Source organism: Citrus sinensis, chromosome 5, assembly GCF_022201045.2.
Source record: "Citrus sinensis cultivar Valencia sweet orange chromosome 5, DVS_A1.0, whole genome shotgun sequence".
Classification (NCBI taxonomy): domain Eukaryota; kingdom Viridiplantae; phylum Streptophyta; class Magnoliopsida; order Sapindales; family Rutaceae; genus Citrus; species Citrus sinensis.
In genome coordinates this window covers 30,401,306-30,424,615 of record NC_068560.1, presented here as the reverse complement: position 1 = coordinate 30,424,615, position 23,310 = coordinate 30,401,306, and the positions used below count along the sequence as shown (strand labels likewise).

Sequence of the window (23,310 nt, the reverse complement as noted above, 5' to 3'; positions counted from 1 at the left end):
TGAATGTATAATTTGCGGTCGCTGTTGTTTCGCTGATACCTGATAGCCTGTTACTAGTATTCATCTGTTTTTTTTTTTATTATTATTAACTTTTTTTTATTGTTATTATTACAGTTAAAAAAAATCCCTTTCTATTTCACCGTAATAATAATATGGTATTTTTATAATTGATACAAATCAGACTATTACTATGAGTAGTTTACGTCAATTTTTATAAAGTAATTTTTATGAAGTACTGTTAAGAGTTTTAATCTTCACTAATATGCGTTTGTGTAGGTTTGAACGCAGCAGTCTTGACCACCCGACCAAAGGCCGAGTGACAATGATATGACATTTTAAAAACAAAGTAACACATTGCTTTAAAATAAAAATTTTTAATGGGATTAATTGAGAAAATGTTGATAAAATTCATTGAATATCAAATAACATGTTACTTCTTTTAGAAAGCACCTAACTTTGGTTAGTGGAGTATCTATAGGCTTTAATACTCAAAATCAAATCCAGTGGTCTAATGAGCGAGCGATAGGGTTATTTTTCAAATTAAACTTACATCTGTGAGAGCAGTGGTTCGAGCCCCCACGACGCATGTAGAAGCTTATTTTATTCCTTAATTATGATATATAATTAAGTGAAGGCATTATTCTCTATTTCGAAATGTGAGTGAAGTAGACATCTCTCAAATATTTGAGAGGGTAAAATATGGGCAGTGTTATATAATAATTAATGTAAACTAGTCCCAGTAATTGTCTGATTGTAAATATCAATTATAAATCTCATATAATATAAGTTGTAATCTGAGTATTAGTCTCATGTAATTCAAAAAAAAACTTTAACTATAAGTTTAAAACTCTTTTTTTCCTGCCACCTGGATCCTTTTTTTTAACATTAATTTGATAGGCAAGTGCATGCATGAAGTTATATTTTTGTGAATTACATACGACAACCTAAGAGGAGATGAATTGAGTTATAGTAGATTTTAGTACTTTTGAAGTAGTTATACCAAGTTTAAAATTATTTCAATGACCAACTTTAAACCAAACGAATCAACGTGATTAAAAATCTAATCACCTCATCTATGAGTTATTAAATCAAATTAACCCATTCAATTAATTAATTTTATAGCACTTAACAAAGCAATGACAATTAGAGTAAGTGATTTAAAAATATCGTTGAACACTCTAAGGGTCGGTTTGAAATTGTTTTTGAGAGGTTTACAAGCGGTTTTGAAAAGTAAAAAGTTAATTTTGGTGTTTGGTCATTTTTTTTAAATCACTTTTGGTAAAGTCATCATTCTTATAATAGATTTTGAAAAGTAGGGAAAGAATAATTTTTAAAAATTTGATTTTGTGAATCAATATCATACTTAATACAATCCAATATATATCCTAACATATATTATAAAAATATAAAATTATCATCATTCAATTAGGAAATAAAATCATTACATTTAAAGAGATAATTATTATTACCAATTATATATCGAACAAAAAAATAATAAAATAAAAATATTTATTTTAGTTATCAATTATTATACATACAAATAAAATATTATTATATACACATATTTATAAATGCATGAGTAAATAAATTTTATTGAATATTATGTCTATTTAAGTCATTTAAATTCTTATAGTATTTTTTTTAATACATTGGAGCCTAGGAAAAACTAAGCCAAAATAGAATGAGAAGCAGAGGTCCCATACATATCATTACATAACTAATAACCAAACCCCTCATGGGAAGTTTCAAAGACATGAAGACCAAGGTAAGGATGTTTTGCCATGGAATTTGCAGCAAAATTGGCTTCACGATATATATATTTTATGGTAATGAGCCATTGTTTGTTCATCAGTCCCTTGATGGCAATTATGAGAGAAAAGTGTCCATTAGGCATCATACTAGTGGAGGAAATAAGTTGGAAGACACATTGACTATCCACATTTGCAATCAAATAACGAATGCCACGATCCTAAGTAAGACTAAGACCTTCTTACAGTATTTTATAAGTGAAAGTTACCAAATATATACAATTGTTTTTAAGCTCATAACACGATTAAAAATAAATTAACCAAACATTTATGATTATTTTCACAACTTATTATTTCTATAATATAGTTAGCAGTAATTATTTTAGAAACTACAATATTACCAACTTGTCCCTAAAACCACCGAGTTGCTTTCTTATTATTTACAATTCAGTGCAATAAATAAAATGAATAGTCGCCAATAACCAATATAAACCATAAAATCATATTAGAGAAAGCAAATACAAGATTATGCAAGAATAAACCATAAAGCGAACTCTAGATGGTTCAGGAACCAAGTCTCTACGCTTCAAGCAATGGCTGGAAGATTCCACACTACCAATATTGGACACAGTCCAAGGCCGACGCAACTTTTTCAAGTGCTAATAAAACATTACACTCACTAATTGGCTTCGAGTGTACCAATCAAACCAACAACAAGAATCAATTAGTTTATGAGGCCAATTATTATGCATTTGGTAATATTTCCAGATGGAACATATTGTTAAATATAAATGAGAGAATATAGTGTGAGGGCTACGATTCAAAACCTTTATTAGAAACTCATTATTGTTTTTCTAATTATATAATTTGGTAGAGTTTGATACTTGGTCCCGTTAACGTGAGTGAAATAAATGTTTTTCAATAATAATAAATGTAGAATTTTAAACTGTATCATAATAGATTTGATAAAATAGTCTTAATAAATTTTTTTATTAATTAATATTAGTAAACGTTTTGATTGTATTACTTTATAAAAGAAGAAGAAGAAGAAGAAGAAGAAGAAGAAAAAAGAAAAAAAAAAAAAGATCCAAGAGGATTTTCAGTTTTTCACGGCGTTGTTGACGAAGCGGAAAGCTTAGTCAGCCTGCCACGACCTGATTAGTTCAGTCCAAGATCACGTGCTTTAAGAAAAGCCCAGTGACTCACAAACTGATGACCTGTCATTCGATTGCCTACTCATACGTTCTTTGTTTTTTTGGTTCACAAACTGATGCCGTGGTGCATTAGATTGCCATTCCTTTGTGTATTAAAAATAGAAAGAAAACAATACCCACGTAACTTAAGATAAGAAGACAGGCCCTACGCTTGTGATGGCTTTTTTTTTTTCTTTTTTTTTAAAGAACACACCACCTTACCATGTCGAACTAAAACTTTCGCTGTTAACCATGGGGGGTATATCAATAGGAATATCAATAGGATCACTAATTAAATTATATATAGAATTCATATTATTTAAAATAAATAAAAAATTATGAATTCCACCTCATAATGGTAAGTCTGCCCAAATGATAGGCCTTTAATAGGGTTTTGATGTAAACACGTGTCTTGGCTGTCGTTGGTTTAATTTCTATTTTTCTTAAAGGTACAATTTATTGGGAGTGCAACGTGTTGAATGTAATGCATGGCTCACCGCGAACACATTGTTTCTGCACCGTTGGATGAATAATATACATATTCGGCAAAATTCGGTTATCGTTTAATTCACTTTTAACCTCAAGGAATTCCAGTCCCATCAACTTTTTATCACATGGATCTTAGAATGATTTTGTAGGCCAGGGCATAAAAAGGTAGACCCCACGCTCTCTCAAAGTATTCGTGTTTCCAATTCCGTCTGTTGATCTCTGTTTGGACGGGTAAAAGTAGATAATTTTTTAGCATCATTATATGAATGATCGCCCAAGCGAGAAAGCAATTTGTACAAAGACAAAACAAACGCAACAAAACATCGCATTCAATAATTGGAACGCAAAAAGGATTATTTACATCGATGGACCAAACTTGATCATCAGCAGCTGCCGAAACTACAAAATTAATTAAATTCCCGCACATGCACTGATTGCCTCGCTGCCACTAACAACAAGACACGTAAAAATGAACATAGCTGCTTTAAAAAAAAGACAACCAAAAAAGGCAGACCACAGATTCTTTACACGGTAAAACACGTGGGGGTTTCAGTCAAAAAAGCCAATTTTAAATCCAACATGCATGCGTGCACAGAGGCGAGAGCTCTAATAATATATATATATATATTTTAGCGTCATATTATAATATTTGAGCTTTATTTTTTTATGAGCTTATATAAATAGTGAGTTGGTCAAATTATGTTGAACGTTGGATAACTATTGTGACGGCGTCTGCATGGAGCCTAAGATCCGATAAAGATTGGAGAGTCTTGTCCGCAAAGCAACGTACTCAGATGTTAACTGCTCGTTCTCTCTCCATAGTAGGTAACACTGGTTTAATACAATGTTCAACTCGTTCTTCAGCACCTGGTTCTCTACTGCCGACCGGTTCAGTTCCTCGGTGAGATCTTCTAATTGCTTCTTCTTTCGCCAGCGGGACCGCCGGGCTGACTCCCGGTTCGATATCATGCGCCTCTTCTTCCTCTCATCATCGGAGTAAACCGCCCGAGTTGACCCCTCCGAAGAACCGGAGTTTGACTGGAAGAGATCAGATAACCATTCTTGGATATCATCGGCGGTGAACCTGGTTTCAAGAACCGGTAACTGGAACTGAGCCGCTGCTTCTTCACCTAAGAACATTATTGATATAGCGAGACAGGAACTAATTAATCAAGAATGAATTAATGAACAGGAGGGAGATGAAAGGAAAGGAGGGGAAAAGGGAAGAAGCAAATGTAAGAGATGAGTATTTATAGAGGTAGAAAAGGTGGATGTGGGTCCAATTAAGCAAAGACTTTGGAGAGTGGGGGCACTTTTGTAAAAGAGCATTAAAAAGTAAAACCCATAACATGTAAGTTGTGAGGTGGTGGGGGTGCTATTGTTAATTTGCTTTATCGTCAGGTGGGGGGCCATCAGTAGAAGAGTTAAGCTAGCTAGGGCTAGCTTAATCACGAAGAATCAAACAAAACAATATACTTAAAAATAAAATAAAGACTAGGGATGACTGCTATGTTTATCGGACAGGTAGCCACAATGTCGTATGGGATACGCGAGTGAGGTCAGAAATGCTATATAAAATAAAAAATAAAAAAAAAAGGGCTGTGTTATTGTTTTATTTGATGGCCTAAGCATGCATGATCGATCATATATACTCCATGCACGAATATGTTAGAATAGTATAAGATTAAGATTCCATACACCAAGCTTTCGTATTTAAGTTGAGTTTGAATGTGCATTTATGTTTTTATATTTGCAGCCATCCGAATATCAAAAAGGTTGATATTTAATGGATAAATTTTCTCGTCCGTAAAAATAAAATAATGTTTTCGATACGAGGTCGCTATAAAAAAGGGGTAACGGGATGTATAGGAGTTTTAATTCTTAATGTGGGCGTGCAGTTAGTTTGGATGGGGCATGTTAGGTTTTTGGCTAAAAGGTTCGTATAGTGGAGGCTAACATGCATGCATGCAGCATGCTCACGTTCTACAGTTATATATATATATAGTTAGACATTAATTGACATCTAATTAATTAAATCTCACCCTGTTTTACTCACGAAGTGAAGTTGGCTTAATGTGCATGTGCATGCGGCCGCTCATGTAAAAACAATTCAATTAAGATTCCTGCTGCCTTTTTCTGAGAATGTCATCGACCACCACCTTAATCTTTTTTCTGTTGTTTTTGTTTGGCTTCGTTTTGTTATTCCATTGTGAAAACAATACCGCCGGTTCACCCACAGTTAATCATAAAATTAATCAATTTAATTTAATGATCAGTTTTGCTTAAGCAAATTGCTAAATAAATGACTTAACATTAATGTTCCGTTATCTTCTTTTTCGTTTATGGTACTAGCACGCAAGTAACTCAATTCTTTCACGTCTGTATCTCTGTTGAGTTGTGTCCTACATTGACTAATAAATGGAAGATACTTGGGTTCATAAGGAGATCGGTTATTCCATCTAAAAGACTAATCTTTTGTGTTAGATACTTATAAATTTTATCCTAAGTCTCCCAACAAGTGGTATTAAAACTAGACCCTAATAGATAAAATGTGATAATGAAATAATTTAGATATTTAGGACGAAAGGATCAGAGTCTGACAGTAGTTTCGTTCGAGGGGATTGATAAGGGCCCCCAACAATCTCCAACTATATTTGTGTGGATCTAAAAAATTTTACGTTGTTTTCCTTAATTATATGAAAACACGACACGTATGTAACACAAGGGAAAGGCCATTACTGTGATTGGAATAAAAAAGGCATGCTGATAAGAGGATCTCCAATCAGTTGCTTCCCATGGCTGTTGAAAGAAACCAAATTTGCGAAGGCAGTGGTCTGCGGGTCCCATAGTAATTTTATTTATTTTTTCCTTTTTCAAGTTTCTTTAAATTTTCAATTTTGATATATAATTTTTTAATTTGACGGTTGGAAATTTATGGTCGGTCTATTTTATTCAATTTAAAATGAAATCCGCAATGATAGATACACAGTTGGTTTTGCCAATTTAATCTTCCTTCTAAAACCTCTACTGATCTGGAATCTTCTATGCTCTCTAATTTGCTTAGCGTCTAGAACAATCATTAGCCAGCTGGATTTGTGGGCCTTATCTAATGGCAGTGATTAGCGTTTAGAACAATCATTAGCTATAACCGGGCCGCCCGGCCTGTCGCGTTGGCCCGCCTGTGATGTCTGTTTTATTTTTATGTATTTTTTTATTTTCTACCGGTTAGTTATGATGAAGTTTAAAACAGTTGTGTGATTAATTTTATCTCTTAACGTTCTTAAGATTTAAATTTGGGTGATTAATCAAATAAAAATATTTGAAAATTACTTAGTTAGAGGACTTAAACATTTGAACATATAATAAAAATAAGAAAGAGAGAACTAAAATCTTTTGTAAAGTTTAATATGTATCCTATGAATTGCATTTGCAATTAAATCAATTTTATATTATTTACTAGTGTAATTTATTTGTGAGGTTACAAAATATATAATCAACTTTGAATTGTATTTGTTGTAGTAGTTCAAATTTGTATTGATGAGGAAATTTCAACTGAATGTATATTAAAACATGTTCTTTCAAAGGCGTTCGGATTCGATGACTTTAGATCCAATTACATTTTGGCACTTTTTTTTTCCCTTTTTTTTTTATAAGTAAAAGTAAAAATTTGTTTTAAGAGAATAACACTATCACATGATGCCATGGTAAGCTAGATTTTGGGCTTTGTTTTCACTAACTAAACAATTAAACCTTAGTTGAGTTCACTCAAACATTCAACATCACTGAGAAATAAAAAAACTTTAAAAAAAGTAGATTTGAGTACTTTCGCGAAGTGATCTTCTAGGTGAAATGAAGAGTTTGCGCGAGATCAATCTCTTTGAATATTTAATTAGGAAAGTTATTCATATTAACTTTTGTGGGTGTCATTTAATTGAGTTGGTGAAATCTACTATAGTTAAAAATAAATAAAAAAAAAAAAAAACAGCAAATACTCAGTTCGTCTTAAGGACGACAACTTATCTTTGGATTCCCTCAGCCTTGATCTTGATGTCTATAAAGGAGAAAAGATAAAAACAAAAGTAAAAGGAGACTTTGGCCAACAAACGATCGATATGATCGTGAAGGTAACTGATGTGTATGACAATTGAGTGTGGCGACATCATTCAACATCGTAGCCAAAAGCCCAAAAGCAGTTTTGAATTTACTTTTAAATCAGCTTTTAGACTTTCGTGTTCATGCTTTGCCTTTTCTTTTCTTTTTTTTATTTTTTATAATTCTTTAATTTACCCTCAGTATTGGTAACGTTAAATTAAAACTTAAAGGGGACATGTGCATGCATTGTGACGGTATAGGCTTAGACTACCAGCTGTCTGAAACCAAAAGAGACTACGCACCAAAAATATTCGCTAGAATTCTCCCAACGCTTCAATGTTAAACACAATAACAGCACAAAACATTAAAAAAAAAAAAAGAAGCCCAATATATTTTTTTCTTAATAGCTAAAATTTAGAGTTAAAAACAATTAATGAACTTTATAATTAACACTAATTTTTGTTGATGGTTAATAATTGTCGAGGGAGATTTCATTTTCAGTTGCTTTCCCACCAACCCTATTATGATAACAAGGTGAAAAAATGAAACTAGCTTGAACCAATAATAGCAACTTGATAACCAACACTAATAAACTCTCACTAGTGGTGGGATTATAGAAAAATTATTTTTTTTTTATTTTTTAAATTTAATATAATGGCAGTCAAATCCGCACCTTCCTCTTTAATTTCGAATATGTAATAAGAAAGAAAACGTTTGAATCTTTCGAATCCAGGAAACGATAAATCAATGCATGGTGGATTGCATTTTCATCCTTCAGACTGACCCCCAGGGACAAAGAGATTCTGCAAAAAAAAAAAAAAAATGTATATCTATACCGTATGTTTCTTCTTAATTAGATTTTTTTGTATAGTAGACTTTGATTGACAGAAGGATCTCATCTCTGTGATTAAACTGTAATATTCAATCCCAAAATAATCACCTAATTAATCCACAAAATTAATTAGTTAATAAAATGATAAGCAAGTTAAAAATCGATCCCCAGAAATGACACGTATATATAGCACTACGTAATTATGGAATATAACTTTTATAAATGAAAACACACACTCACACTCACACTCATATATGTTAAATAGATGATGAAAATAATTGTTTATTTCATTCACTTTGATCATATTCAATTAACACGTATTTAAATTATCCCACAAGGCCAGAGGAACCACATGAACATGACAATAATGACATATTAATTTTGAAAAAAAGGAAAAAAAAAAAAAGAGAGAGAGAACCCATTACCCATATATAAAATTTTCACGTACCTAATAAATAACAGTATAATATTAATTGAGCTTTATCCCTTGTTCTTGCCTTTTCCTTTTGCAGTCGCCCTTCTCCTGCGGGTGCCGCCATCAATATCATGCGGCCTCACGATTACATTCCCATCGTTGTGAATCAACGGCACGTCGTTTTCCTGATCCACGTCGTCTTCGGCGGTGGCTATGCGGATGCAAGAACAGCGCTCTAAAGAAGCAAAGAAAGCCGACGCCACACCGTTGACGAACCACATGGCCACGCAACCGGCCCCGGGCGAGCCGCCGTGGCCGTGGCCCGACGAGCCTCGAATTTTGGGGTCCTCCGAACTTGACCTATAGCTGAATAAGCCCCCACAAGTGCCACTGGAGGAGGTAGCCGCTGCCATCGAGAGAGGACGGACCAGAAATCAATCAAAGCACCTCCTGCTGGCTGCTGCTGCTGCTGCTCTTAGTAAATACGTTCGTTCTTATGGGACTTAAAGAAGTTTATTTTGAACAAATTATTAAGTGCCTGCCCCTGAGGCTGGACTCAACGGAGCTGCGCTATTGCTATCATCTTATTGAGTATGACATGTATATTATTGATTAGCTTTTCCGCATAGATATAATTAATATCGTCTTATATATATATATATATATATATATATATATATACAAAATAAAGTTAATGTCGAGGACATATTAAGTAACATATGCACGTCGTAATTATTATCAGCTACCCCACAAGACAGCCATTGATCATGATCGTGCATGGGATGGCTGTGTGTTCTGGGACCCGTGCAATCAAGTTCTTTCTTTCGCGTCGTCACTTCTACTACGTATTTTGTTATTTGTTAAGTTTGTGATTCATACGGTATGTTGTTGAAGGGCACTAATTTTGCGTTGCTTGTAACAAGTTTTGTGTTAATGTTAGCAATGTTTTCGTTGCACGTAACATATTTTCTCAACGTTATGATAGTTAATAGTGACAATAAATAAAATATTGCCTTCAATAATATTTACATGGGAACAAAAGTGAAAGAAAATCATTTATATTTTTAGATTTTTATTGACATAGTAGGAAATTATCTCAGCCTTATAAAATTTAACTTTCACAAGCTTGTTTTCATTTTATTTTCAAATTTCACTTTGTTAATTTCATAAAAGTTAAATCTAACACATATTCCTAATTAACTTTAGTTTATGAATCATGAAAGATTATTTTATTGTTATTATTTGATAGTAATTATAAAATTTATATGCTACGAAGAGTCATTACTTTTATTATGATAATTAATAGTGACAATAAATAAATATTACATCAAATAATATTTAATGGACAAAATGAGGAAAAAAATCATTGTATGTTTTTATATTTCCATTATAAAGATATGGTTTGTGATACTTTAACTTAAAATTTTGGTACAATATTTGAGCCACTAATATCTCATAGTCTAATGGTTGATATTGAAAGTCAAAGCACCATTTCATAATATTATATCCTCCACCATTAAATTGCATGAAATAAATAGTTTAATTTTTGATAAAAATTTAAATCAAAATATTTCTCACTCTATAGTTATATAGACATATATATTTTTCAATAATAATTGGTGAATAAAATATTTCTCATTTGTTGTGACTCATATAGTATTATTAATAAAACACATATAAAATCGTTTATTGCAATGCTTTCTATTATCATTATTGTTTAGGTATTAGTGGTTTGTAATTAAATTCATACAATACAAATTATTGCAAGACTTTGTGTTAAATAACATACTTGATATTATATTTTATACTTAATGGTAACTGATTTTGGAAGATTTATTTAAAAAAAATTATCATATTACAAATTTAAAGGAGGGCTGAAAAGTAATTTTAAATAAAATATACTATTTAAGTGAAATTGTTTCAAATTCGAAGGGTGGTCACAATTATTTTACAAAAATTATATATCCACTTGAACGGTTACCATTATTTTTAAATTATTTTTTTAGTACAAATATTGTATACCATTAATTAGATCTAATGGTTCAGAATTAATACATTATTGATGCTGTAAAAATATTTACAGCATCATAGAGGAACCCATATATAAATTAATTATGTAATGTAAAAATTGTTACCAACAACAACGGAAAACGTGAGGGATACACAGGGCAAATGATGCATCGCCATCACACCGTCCCATTGTCAAAATCGATCATTGATTGCTAACTTGCTATAAAAGTAAATGATAGATCTATTTAATAGCGAATAAATATTTGTAATTTATAAGAATATTATCATTTTATAACTTAATATTTTTAGACATATCAATTTATTTTTAAAATTTTTTGGCAATTACGTTTTCTCACTTAATGTTTTAATCTCTATTATCTTACCACCAAATCATTAACTCCATTAATAAATTAGCTTATGTCGTAAGGATATTTTTTTAAAAAGTATATTAAGTATTTTACGAATTTCACAGGGTATAATATTTACAATTTTATCCATTAATTATTTTAGATGTATAAAATAATCAATTGATAAAAGTATTATTTATTTGTTATAAGTAATTTTATATTTTTATAATTTAGAGGGTTAGATTACACTTGTATAGTTTAAGAGTGTAATAGACTTTTAATATAATTTTTGTTAAAAATTCTGTTGACTTTAATGATTTAATGGTAAAATGATAAAAACTAAAATAATAAGTGGGTAAAACTAATTGTCTAGAAAACTTTGATAGTGAAATGACATATGATAACATTCCTAATTTATATTATATTACGTAATACTGAATAGCAGTAAAATAAAATTTGGTTCTTTATTTGGTAAGTGTAATACTACTATATAATAATTAATTATTTGGGAAACATCCTCCATTTCACAAAATTAAATAGTTAATTTCTTAGCAAAAAGTCATATTATAAACTAAGATTCATATCAATTAAAATATTATTGGGCGAAACCCTCATGCAAATAAAGAATATGGTAAAGGACAAATATATCAAATTATAGAGGCGTCAATAATTAATCGCGCATATGGCCTTTATGTATCCCTCAGAAAATATGGTGAAATGATAATATGGTCCGCGCGTGGCTTGCTTTATAGATACACGAGAAAATTAATCATATATGAAATATGATAGGCAATAAGGATTAAGGATAATGGAGACGAAAGTGTATGTATATATATATATATATATATATATAATTAAAGACTAATAAGAAATTGAAGAGAATGATGAGACCCAAGATGAAAGTGCTTGTCATCATAAGTTTACCCACTTGGGTGATCTCATGATTAATTTTTATATAAATTATATACATAGTACCTATAAATCTAGAGCATGCTAGACATACTTGATTAAATTTTTCTTATATTAGTAACAGGGAGATTAAAGTTATGTAATTTCTTTGATTGGCCAATCCATGTAAGAACTTTTAGAGCTGCTTGCACAGAAACAAGTTCTTTTGGATCGCTTTCCCCGCTTGGGCTTCTGTGCATCAAACCCAGGCCGATTAGATCGTTGATAACCCTTTTACCGTGTGGACAAAATTTCTATGAACTTCTGAGAAAGATCTGATTTTGCTGTATTCTCTTTACAAAGGCGGGTCATCTCCCGGGGAAAACGTCCACATTCAAATAATAAATAACGTGCTACAAATATCCAACAACTACATGTAACGTTAATTCCAGGGATTATTAATAACATGGTTGAAATTGAATTACGTGGCATATGCTGTGTGATTCGGATGATGAAACAAAATAATACGTATTGGAAACAATGGGAATATGGAAAGTAAGAGTTATTATATAGTCTATTTGGTAAAATGGAGAGCTGTCTGCGACTGAATCATTAACGATGGCCCGTTTGCCATTTCCTATTATGCCAATGAGCAATTAATTTATTGGGACCGGGTAAAAATTTTGTACACATTGTTTAAGGTAACCAACAATGAAAATCAGTTGGCTCTGTAGATTCCCACTGAAACTGTATGTATAAAAATGAGTTGATACAGACACAACCGAACAAGACACAGAAATTTGATTAATTAGAAGAAGAACAAAAACAACATGAATAAATTTAGGAGCCTAGTTATCGCCATAGCCCTCGTCTGCTGCTTCATGTTAATAAACTATGCCGCCGCTCGTCCGGACACCACTCTGGCTGTCCCTGGTCACTCTCTTAAAACTCAACTCGGAATGGTACGTCCATTTTTTTTATTTTAGATTACTTCCCATAGGTAGTGGCTAAGTTGGATCAGTTCTACGGTGGTGCACTAATGACAACCATCTAATCATAACAATACGTATATATTTACCATTTGTCTTTATGATCGTGGAGTTATTATCAGTGCTTCACGGTGGACCTGATCTAATTTAAGACCCATGATAATTATATATATATTATCATATCGTTATTTTTATTATTCTTCAGGTAGAAGAGAGCTGTGAAGGAGTGGGAAAAGATGGAGATGGATGCTTGATTAGAAGGACTCTAGCTGCTCATGTGGATTATATCTATACTCAGGACCACAGCCCATGATCCTCCTCTCTCTGTATCTGCATCCATTTATAATAAAATGAATGAAGACTAATGACATTTATTACTTGACTGAGTGGTATCGATGGGTGCCGATTGGTTGGTGATAATACTGATAAATATAATAAATATATGTACAGATCTATCACGTGGTCGCTGGTTCGGATTTGGTGCCATTTAATAGATCTTTTTAAGCATCAGCAGTTTCAATCCCTCTGATCGGATGTCCTCATGTTTTTATTCTTGATAAAATTCGATTATTAAACTCTCGGAGCTTGTTCAAGTAGTGGTATTAGTGCTTTGGGGCCTCGCACTTGTAGTCCAGGAATGGGTCGGTGCTCCTAAGTCCTAATAATATTGAGTTTGAACCTGCTCTTTCCCCCTTTCATCAAAAGAAATACGAGTCTGTTTGGTATTAAGGTAAGTTACAATTATTTTTGAAAAAAAATTTAATTATAAAATAAAAATTAATAGTACATAGTAAATATAAAATTTAAATAATAATTTTAACATAATTAATAAAAATATAATAAAATTTTCATCATACAATGATATAATTAAATTAACTGAACTTTTAAGATACAATAAATAGTATTTAGCAAACATTTTATCGAACTTTAATTTCAAAAAGAGCCATGATATGTTTGTGGATTGTAGCCATCCAAAAAAACAGAGAAAAAGTAACAAATTGGGTAGTGGTAAACTGGTAATACTAACTAACAGTGACTGACCAATTGCATTACCCCTAAAGCTTCAAACCAGTCAAAATTCTTCCACCAGGAATCCACAATGATTGCACAATTCAAAGCCATCTTTCAATTCTAACTACTCTTAGCAGTTTTGAGCTTCCTTTCTTCCATCACCAAAACTTAAAGGATCTATAGATCGAAAACTATAAGATGCCGAAAGCCATTTCTTATAAGAACCACCTCACCACATAAAGCCATTCCTATACAGGCAATTGCAAGTGTTTGTTTCAATAAAATCCATTGGCTAATAAGTAAAGGTGAGTCCTAAGTTACTAGCTCCTTTGAAAGAAATATTCACTTTTATATGATATGATTGTGCCATCCGCATCGAAGATCATGAAAGTTTACTCAATGCTAAACCAGAAATCATCCGCCCATCCTCTCTAATTCTGCAGAATCAACACCCACTTGCAATCCTCAAGAATTCATCAGCAGTTGTGTTTTAGAATTTTTTACTGATTGAAAGTTTATATTTCAGATTTGAACAAATGCATTTGGATCAAGACGATATAGTTTTAAGCAACAGTCAATCCACATTCCTCCTCCCAAATGAAACAAAACAGGAAGAATCACCTTAACAGAAAATTTAGAACTAAAGCGACAGTTGTCCCACTTCTGAATATTCAGCCACAACACACCCACAGAGCCTTCGAACTCGAAAAACCATGACCCTATCACAGTCCAAGGAGTCTGTTGCCACTTTACAAATGAACAAAGAAAAATAGAAATATTCACAAATGTATTGCAACAACAATTGCATATTTGCATTTAAAATTGTAAATACAGAGACCCCATCCTCATCCCAACCCATGACCTCCTGCCTTTTCAAGGGAGAGAGCTGTTGAACCCAAGGGCCACTGGCTCTTGTTACTTCTCAACTACATTTTTTTTTTTTTGTTGGTTTGGTTAAAAAAAAAAAAATCTCACCTCGGCTATAGCCCGCAGTCAGTTCCAATTTTTATGTTTCATCAAATATGTATTTCTACTTCACAATTTCTATCCAGTCTTAATTGTGGCCACGGAATTGACAAGGATCATAAATATCAAGAGCTGAAAGAGAGTTTAGACTACTACATTTTTTTCTCTTTCGAAGTCATTAACAATAGTAGAGTATAGATTTTCTAAACACTGCACATTATTAAATCCCAGTAAAGTTATACATTTCCCCATCTATATAAAAGAACAAATCAACAAAAAAAAATTAAAACATAATGAAGATAATGACACATACTAATTAAATGTGGAAGCTAAGCATTTCCTGTAGCTAGTATAACCTAACTAAACACTATACATTATTGATCCAGTAAAGTTTTATGTTTGCCCATCTACATAAAAGAACGAAGACATTCCAAACATAATGAAGCTAAGAATTTCCTGTAGGTAGATCATCCATCAAAGTGAAATTGATGGCATCAGTTTTAAAATTCCATTGAGTGAGACAACAAAATATATACATACAAAGCTTTCCCCGATGAAGCTACAATATTAAGTCTTCATGTCTGCTTGATGAAGATTTCTTTTGAGAAAATTAAGCAGGCAAGAGAACTCTAGTACCACTCAGGACATGTAAATACAAAGCCAGACATATGGTAATTATAACTGAAGACTTTGCACCAACATATCTGATAACTTCCAATCCCCTGTCCACTACCTCCTCACGAACTACATGAGAACTTCTTTTAAGAACATCAGCTATCTTCCAAAACAAGAACTCCACAATGGATCTTATGGTTTCAAACGTCACTCTTCCAGTCACATCAAGCACAAATTTTCTATTGCTGGGGACAGCCAAGGTAGAAGAAACCTGCCTGACCCATCCGCTACTCTGGATCCCATCATATGAGCTTCCCCCATTCAATGGTTTCAAAACCTCTTCTTGCTCAAAACAATGATCTTTAGTTTCATATCCCCCATCAGTATGTTCAACACTCGGATGCGTAGAATTAGATGTAGAACTAGTCAAAACCTGGTGAGAAGTTTTCACAAGTGTTTCCATGGCACCATTACAGACAGAAACCAAAATATCCCTCACGTTGTTTTGATGCTTGGGATTGGTCAAACCAGTGAAAAGCTCTTCATAAACATTGATATCCATCGTTTTGTCAAGATAAACTGCAATAGCTGTGCTCACAAACTTCTGTATGCAATCAGCTATCAGTTCCTTACACTTGTCGTCACAAACCACATTTACCCATTTGGGCACATCTGATGACCCCTCCCCACAACGCACTACATTTGCCTGATCACTCATGCCCAATCCACCGACCGCAGCACCAGTTGAGTAAAATCCCAAAACCAAGTTCCTGGCAAAACTACCTACCACAACCGAAACAAAGCCAGTACCAGCAGTAGAGAAAACCCTATCCATTACCCTATCACTAAAACTCGAACTTACAGAACCAATTCCCGTATCATTCTCATTTATTGAGTTTATCTTGTACCCACGCAAAATCCCTACTGTGACAGCCTCAGAAAGCCTAATCAAAGACTGAGAGAACTCCTCGGATCTAGCAATCTTAGAAATTTGCTTTAAACTATTGGGAATTTGGTCAGAATCAGACTGCAAAAAATCCTTTAAATCTTTACAGACAACACTCATCATCTCCGAAGAATCAGAAACCAGTTCAACTACATTCCCCAAAGCTGTTAACAGATTGATTAGTCTCGCCCTCTTCTTTGCCACAGAAGGTAAATTATAAACCTTGTAAGCCCCATAACTAGAGACCCCAAGCAGAGCTAACAAAATCAACCACTTCTTTCTTCTCCGAGAGAAATTCAACGCGTTTTTCACCAATTGAAGTTCCATTAAAAACCACCCCTAGAGCAGCAAAGGGTGGTTTTCTAAATGTAAAAAGATGGAACTTGCTAGAAGATTAAGGTAAAGATGGCTTTTCTTTTATTTAAAGGATCGAGAAATCTAGGGTTTATTTTTTTCTTTTTTTTTTCCAAATAAATTGATGTGTCAGTGGGGTTGAAATTGATGAGCGGATATAACGGTTTTACATCAATATTTTTAGTTGGATGCGCGAGTGAAATTGTGTATGCAATTATGAGGAAACAAGTGAATGAGAGGGAGACGACGAACCTGGTGGCTGCAGTTGCAGAGGAGGAGGAGGAGGAGGAGAGAGAATTTGCCGAGTTGAACGGAGCTGACGAATCTTTTTATGTTTTATGTCCACATGGGCATATAACTAATGCTGATTGGCTGAAGAGCCCAGACCTTGGAAACTTTCGAGGCTGCAGATTTTTTATCATTATTTTTAAGAAGCGCGCGGAAATATGATTGGGCGTTGTGCATTAAACTTCGAAACGGCCTGCCGTTAAGGACTTGAGGACTGTCAGTATTAAGCACGTGTGGGCTGAAGCCGCCCGTGTTGTCCGTGGTTTATATAAATATATAGGAAAATGCTAGGTATCGCAAGTCAAATCTCGGGTCAAATTCTGAAAGTAATAAACGACGTCGTTTCAATCCCTCTATTTTTTTCCTTAACCAAGTTCTAAAACGACGTCGTTTTGGTAAAATTGTTGCAGTTGCTGGGTGGCCTTTGACTGCTTTGATCTTGTGGCCTGCATATTTCGTATTTAAAACCTTTCCCACTCCTCTTGATTTAAAACTCACCCTAGCTTTTATTGTTCTGGGTTTTCTAAGTGCTGCAGATAGTCGCATGTATGCATATGCCTAAGCCTATCTTTCGGCATCAACTGCTACTCTTTTGGCATCATCATCGTTAGTTTTTTCCACCCTATTTGATTATTTTCTAGTGAAGAATAAACTGAATGCTGCAATGATAAATGTTGTCGTGATAATAACAGCTGCTATGACTATAATTGCACTGGATTTAGATTCTGATAGATACGGCGACATTACTGACAGATAATAAATCATGGGTTTTGTTTGGGATATCCTAGGATCTGCACTCCATGGTCTCATATTTGCCCTTTCTGAATTAGTTTTCGTCAAATTAGTAGGTAGAAGGTCACTTTTGCCCTGATGGCTGGGTATTTGTGATGGAACCCTGCGTGATGGTGGCTGCCACGCTGATGGCTGTCGGTGTGGTGGGTGCGTGATGGTGGCTGTGAAACGAAGGTGAAGCGAAATAGAGAAATAAAAGGAGAAAGAAGCTATGAGACGAAGGGAAAGAGAAAGCAATTTGAGGCTGTTATTGATTTTGCCTCAACCAAGAATGAAGGGGAAAGGGGCTGTGAGACGAAGACAGAGAGCAACCAATTTGGACTGTAACAATTTTGCCAAAACGACGTCGTTTAACTTGAATGAGGAAAAAAAAAAGATTGAAACGACGTTGTTCCTTTATTACTTTCGGGGTTTGACCCGGGGCAAATAGCAAAACTCAAATATATAATTTCTAAATCTTTTGGGGGGATAAAAACAAATAATAATAATAATAATAATAATAATAATAATAAATTTCGGGTAAAATTTTTTTTTTCTATTTATTAGTTGGGGGTAGTTCTATAGATGTTAATTGTATCTACAAACCTCCTAAATCCACCTATGCGGGTAATTTTGTGGGTTGCATGCAAGTTTGGTATTATAAATTGAAACCCGCATTAGGTTGCAAGTATGTTTGGTATTAACCAAATATTCGATAGATACCAGCATGTGTATCCGCCAACCCGCAGCCTTTTAATATATTTTTAATTTAATTTTAATTGAAAATATTTAAATCTAAAAATATATAAAGTAAATAATGCAAAGTGCAAATGTGTCTGCAAGTTGCAATTAACTTAATGCATGAATTATTATATACTTATTATAATTTTATATGGACTATCATTCTTTAACTCAGTGCATGAATTATTTCATTATTAAAATTTTGTTTTTCGGATTAGTATTTTAAAAAAAAAGTATTAATCTTTAGAAAATATTATTGTAGGAATCGTGTTAGAAGGGTACTATTGGTGGTGAACACAATGAAGACTTTTCTTAGAACTTGTGTTGAATGATAATATAAAATGATAATTGTTATTTCTTGATACTAACTTGTGGTTTTTTTTTTTTATAGATTTGTGTATTTTATACTTAAATTTGAGAATTTGTGTTGGATGGATATTGAGATTTTAATTTTTCATTTACATTGGTTAAATTTAGAATTGAGTATGCTGTGTGGAATTTTAGGCAATTATTATAAATTTACATATTAAACATTTGTGATTTTGAATGTGGAAATCAACAAAAAATCTACCTCGTACCATTGCGGATTTGATAGTTGTCAAAATTTGCAATTGGTGAATTTTATTTAAAAAATTAAAACCTACAATAGGTTACGGATGGATTTGATAATTTAGATTTTAGGCGTATTTAGATTTAATAATGACAAATCTATCGCGGACGGTACCCATTACCATCCTTAAGCAATTCAAGTTTAGCACCATGTTTTCATTGTCTTGGTGATTTGGACTTTGTTCTACCCAAATTACTTTAACACTATTTATAACCATGATTTTTAACTGAGTTTTGTTATGAATTCTACACAATTTAGACATTACTGACACTCAATTTTACCTTCCACATCACGACCCATAATATAAACCAAAAAATAATGATTGGAAATTTACTCAAATATACATAAGTAAACATCTTATTGACCGTTATGCTAGATACAGATAGTGTTAATTTTGAGTCAACAAAAATAATATTTTGTTTTGACAAAACAAAAACAACAATAGTTTCAACTCAATGCTTCATTATGGCATGGGCAACCTTTAGGAGCTTCAATTTCAATTTTTTTAACAGAAAATAATTTCGATTATTAAAGACTTCAATGCGCAGTGGTGGGAAAGTTTGGTTGGTTGATTCTACAATAAGAAAGTTTTATTTCTTTATTTATTATTATTATTATTATTTTCGAACTTGAAGTTTAACTCATTTAATTGAATCTCGTAATACAAAGTCTAATTAATAGAGGTTTGGGGCACGAGTGGAAGTGGGCGGATAAGGAGTTTGATTTCCAAATAATAATAATAATTCTTTTTTTAAGTAACTACGAATATTAGTTATTAAGACACATAAACATATTTGTTTAATAAATAAATAAAAGCTCAATGATCTTGGGAAGGGAACACGCCATCACTGTATGAACACTTGATCATCATCATGTACAGACTTGGTTACGAAAATGTGCAACAAACCCTAGACTCTTACGGCTTAAGCAAATCTCTAGTGTCGATTTCATATCAAATCAAATCTCCATCCGTTTCTTTTCCGATCAGCAAAGCTTACGCTGCACTGGAGCTTAATGAGCATGGCATTCTAATAAATTCATAGCATTTTCAATCGACTTTGGTTTCATTTTCAAACAACCTTTGGTTTCATGGGCACACTATCATCATCCTCAAGATCACTGAAAGAAATGTCATCTTCATTCCCCACACAAATTGCAGTTTCATTCTGTCTGCCTAAATCTGAATCTTCATCCGGCCAGTCATCATAGTCGTCTTCATAATTTGGAATTTGTATTTTAGAGGACCGGCCAACCAATAAATTCTTATCCTCAGTCACTACCTGTTTTTCCACAATGACAGCCTTATCAATAAATTGAACCTCTGTGCTTTCAATTGGGTGCTTCTCAGTTTCACAATCAGTGGTCATGGTGGAAGTGGTTGGCTCAGCGGCATACATCCTGGGAGACATGATTTCAGGTGTACGGCAAGATGAGGTAGGAACAAGGTCTTCCTGCAATACATTTTCATGATCGTTCATGTAGGAAGTGCTTCTTTCAAACCAGTTACTTTCTGGCTTTCTTTGCTTATGCAGCTCTTGCATCCACATTGCTCTTGCTTCCATTACCTGCAAACAATGGGTTGAAGAATAATAACTCATCAATCATCCCTTTAGCACACATGAATGTATGGAGTGAATGTTGTATAATTACTAGTTGCCTAACACCTACAAGAATCAAATTCATGAAAGCAGTTTGCAAAATTTGTAAGAGATGTAGCTAGACTCTCTTTAACTTTACACACACATATATATAGACACACATACTTGCAAAGTTTCAACTTACTTGGGGTGTAGACAAAATGTCTGCGTCAAGTTTGTTGAGCCTGGAATGCAGCAGAACAAAATAAATTTTCCAAAAGTAATTCTCACTCATATGAAAAGGGCAAAGTTCAATTCTCAGAGCAGCTAATCTAGGAGCAAAATGTTGAATAGCCAAAGCATGCTCCTTTTGAGCATCAGACATGTCAAAATCTGAAAAAAGAGGCAGGCATATAAATACCATGTAAAGTCTTGAAAGTGCACAGTTATGAAGCAATGTGGGTAAAAATAAGAAATACATTCAATAAATCAGAACCACCAACTATGCTAGCTCATTCCCAGGAGGAAGAGTTTGTTTTTCGGTTCATGCTACGGTTTTGGAATGTCCCTACTAGGAGAAGTGGGATCAGAGAAACTAGAACAACTAAATAGACAGCTACCCGATCTTGTACATACCCAGGTTCTCCAAACGCTACATCCTCACACAAGTCTTCAAGGACTGGACAGCACGTAGAAGGAGGTCTCAAATAGAAAAAAAGAAAACTCCAAAGCTTAACCTATAAATAAAAGACCGGGACAAGAAACTAAAACTCGACCATTGTTTTGTATAACCAGAATCACTAAGTCCTTGTGTTTCAATATTTACTACTATCAGTACACAGATGATTTAGAAAGTGAAATCAGAATATCAAAGTAAACACTTCAGTAAAATCATAAGGGGTAATGCATTTGCAATATGACAAAAGCAACCATCAAGTAATAGAAAATTCCATGATCATGTGATCAAGTGACTTTATAGTCAATTTGAATTCAGCTATTATATTACTAGCATAAATAATCCAATAAGAACCATACCATCCAAATCCTCTTCCTCGTCTAGAGGAAAATCAAGCCATGTTTCAGGATGATGCGCAATGTTACTCGCAAAAGCTAACACCTCGTCCGTGATCCCGACCGCACTTAATCCCTCCTCTTCTTCCTCTTCCTCTCCGTAGTCTCCATTCCCATTTTCTCCCTCATTTTCCTCCGATCCAAGCGGATAATAATTCGAACCCATCCTCGACATCTCCGACACTCCGATCCCCGAATCTAGCGGATCTTCTTCGTCGGACTGATCCGGCGCCCCTGATTCGTCCAAATTATTGCTCGAGCCTTGTTGATTATCGTGTGTTGTCGGGGGTGGAGCCAGAAACGACGCGACTCCCCAGAATTGGCGAGTTAGGGTTTGCTTGAATTCCGTCAAGTCTTCTTTAACGCCACGCGATTGGAATTCATTTTCCTCTAACTGTTCTGGTGGAGATTGAGTTCGATCATCCTTTGGTGGGGGGATTTGATAATGATTGGTGGGTGAAGTGTCGAGGTTGCTTCGGTCCGGCACGACGTCGTTTTCTTCTGCTCCATCGTCATCGTCGTCGAGATGGAGAGAGTTTGCGATCGAGCGAGCCAGCCATGACATTTTTTTTTTCAAATTTTTATTTTTATTTTTTCTTTTTCATTTTTCCTTTTCTTCTTGGGGGCTAGAAAGTGATTGGTTCAAAGCTTGGGGTTTAAAAATTGTTGCCGCTGTGTGAGTGGCGGAATCAGCTGTTTTGTGAACCATCTTGTTCAAAATGTGTATCTTATTGGATGATGCCATGAAAGCAAAGTTTTAATCGAGCTATTGTAGACCGTTGATCTCGTCTGTTTTGTTTTGGCGCATGTGAAATGAACCATTATTATGTTTCACAAGTTGGAAAAAATTTGTCATTACAAATTATTTAGAAGGGGTCACACTTGAAAAGCATAATGATTTTGCTATTATTTTTGTTTCTTAGTATGGCAAGTACTTTTATTCATTTATTTATATTTTTTTATAAAAAGAATTTGAGGGTAGAACTTTGTTAGAACAAAAAATAAAAGTATAATCAATGATGAGGAAATATGTTGGAACATTTTTCAAAATAAATGGTGTTTTGTTGTTAAAATATATCTATTTATTTGTGCCTTATAGAAGATGTATCTTTTCACTTAATGATATATAATTTCATTGTGCCATTTCATTTGAAAACACATAATTTCATTGTGACATTTCATTTGAAATGGTGATGATTTAATTTGGACCATGTATTAAAATTAATTCTTGATCCAATGGCTATGAATGAAGGGATATTATGAAAGATGACAACTCAAATGAAATGGCATAAGTATATCTATAAATAGAGGTCATGTTTAGACTATTTAGAAATGAAAATATTGATCCCACATCACT

The 23,310-nt window shown here is 33.5% G+C and overlaps 3 protein-coding genes and 2 long non-coding RNA genes across 5 annotated transcripts; 1 reads left to right on the top strand and 4 right to left on the bottom strand.

The window, feature by feature from the left end:
- Positions 1–3,738: 3,738 nt before the first annotated feature.
- LOC102609272 (basic leucine zipper 4-like) lies at positions 3,739–4,672 on the bottom strand. Its single transcript, XM_006472268.4, has one exon. The coding sequence runs from the start codon at positions 4,568–4,570 to the stop codon at positions 4,148–4,150; it is 423 nt and encodes a 140-aa protein (XP_006472331.2). The 5' UTR covers positions 4,571–4,672; the 3' UTR covers positions 3,739–4,147.
- A 3,403-nt stretch (positions 4,673–8,075) lies between these two features.
- On the bottom strand, positions 8,076–9,409 carry LOC112497591 (uncharacterized). The gene is made up of 2 exons (XR_008054853.1): positions 8,803–9,409; positions 8,076–8,325 (listed from the first exon to the last, which is right to left on the bottom strand). It is a non-coding gene; the product is annotated as an uncharacterized LOC112497591 (long non-coding RNA).
- Positions 9,410–12,623: 3,214 nt separating this feature from the next.
- Positions 12,624–13,513, top strand: LOC127902501 (uncharacterized). The gene is made up of 2 exons (XR_008054854.1): positions 12,624–12,976; positions 13,209–13,513. It is a non-coding gene; the product is annotated as an uncharacterized LOC127902501 (long non-coding RNA).
- Positions 13,514–15,158: 1,645 nt separating this feature from the next.
- Positions 15,159–17,349, bottom strand: LOC102608407 (protein PHLOEM PROTEIN 2-LIKE A10). Its single transcript, XM_006472265.4, has one exon. The coding sequence runs from the start codon at positions 16,866–16,868 to the stop codon at positions 15,591–15,593; it is 1,278 nt and encodes a 425-aa protein (XP_006472328.2). The 5' UTR covers positions 16,869–17,349; the 3' UTR covers positions 15,159–15,590.
- A 2,782-nt stretch (positions 17,350–20,131) lies between these two features.
- On the bottom strand, positions 20,132–22,598 carry LOC102607924 (uncharacterized). Its single transcript, XM_006472263.4, has 3 exons — positions 21,918–22,598; positions 21,088–21,275; positions 20,132–20,870 (listed from the first exon to the last, which is right to left on the bottom strand). The coding sequence occupies exons 1-3, from the start codon at positions 22,516–22,518 to the stop codon at positions 20,376–20,378; spliced, it is 1,284 nt and encodes a 427-aa protein (XP_006472326.2). The 5' UTR covers positions 22,519–22,598; the 3' UTR covers positions 20,132–20,375.
- Positions 22,599–23,310: the final 712 nt, after the last annotated feature.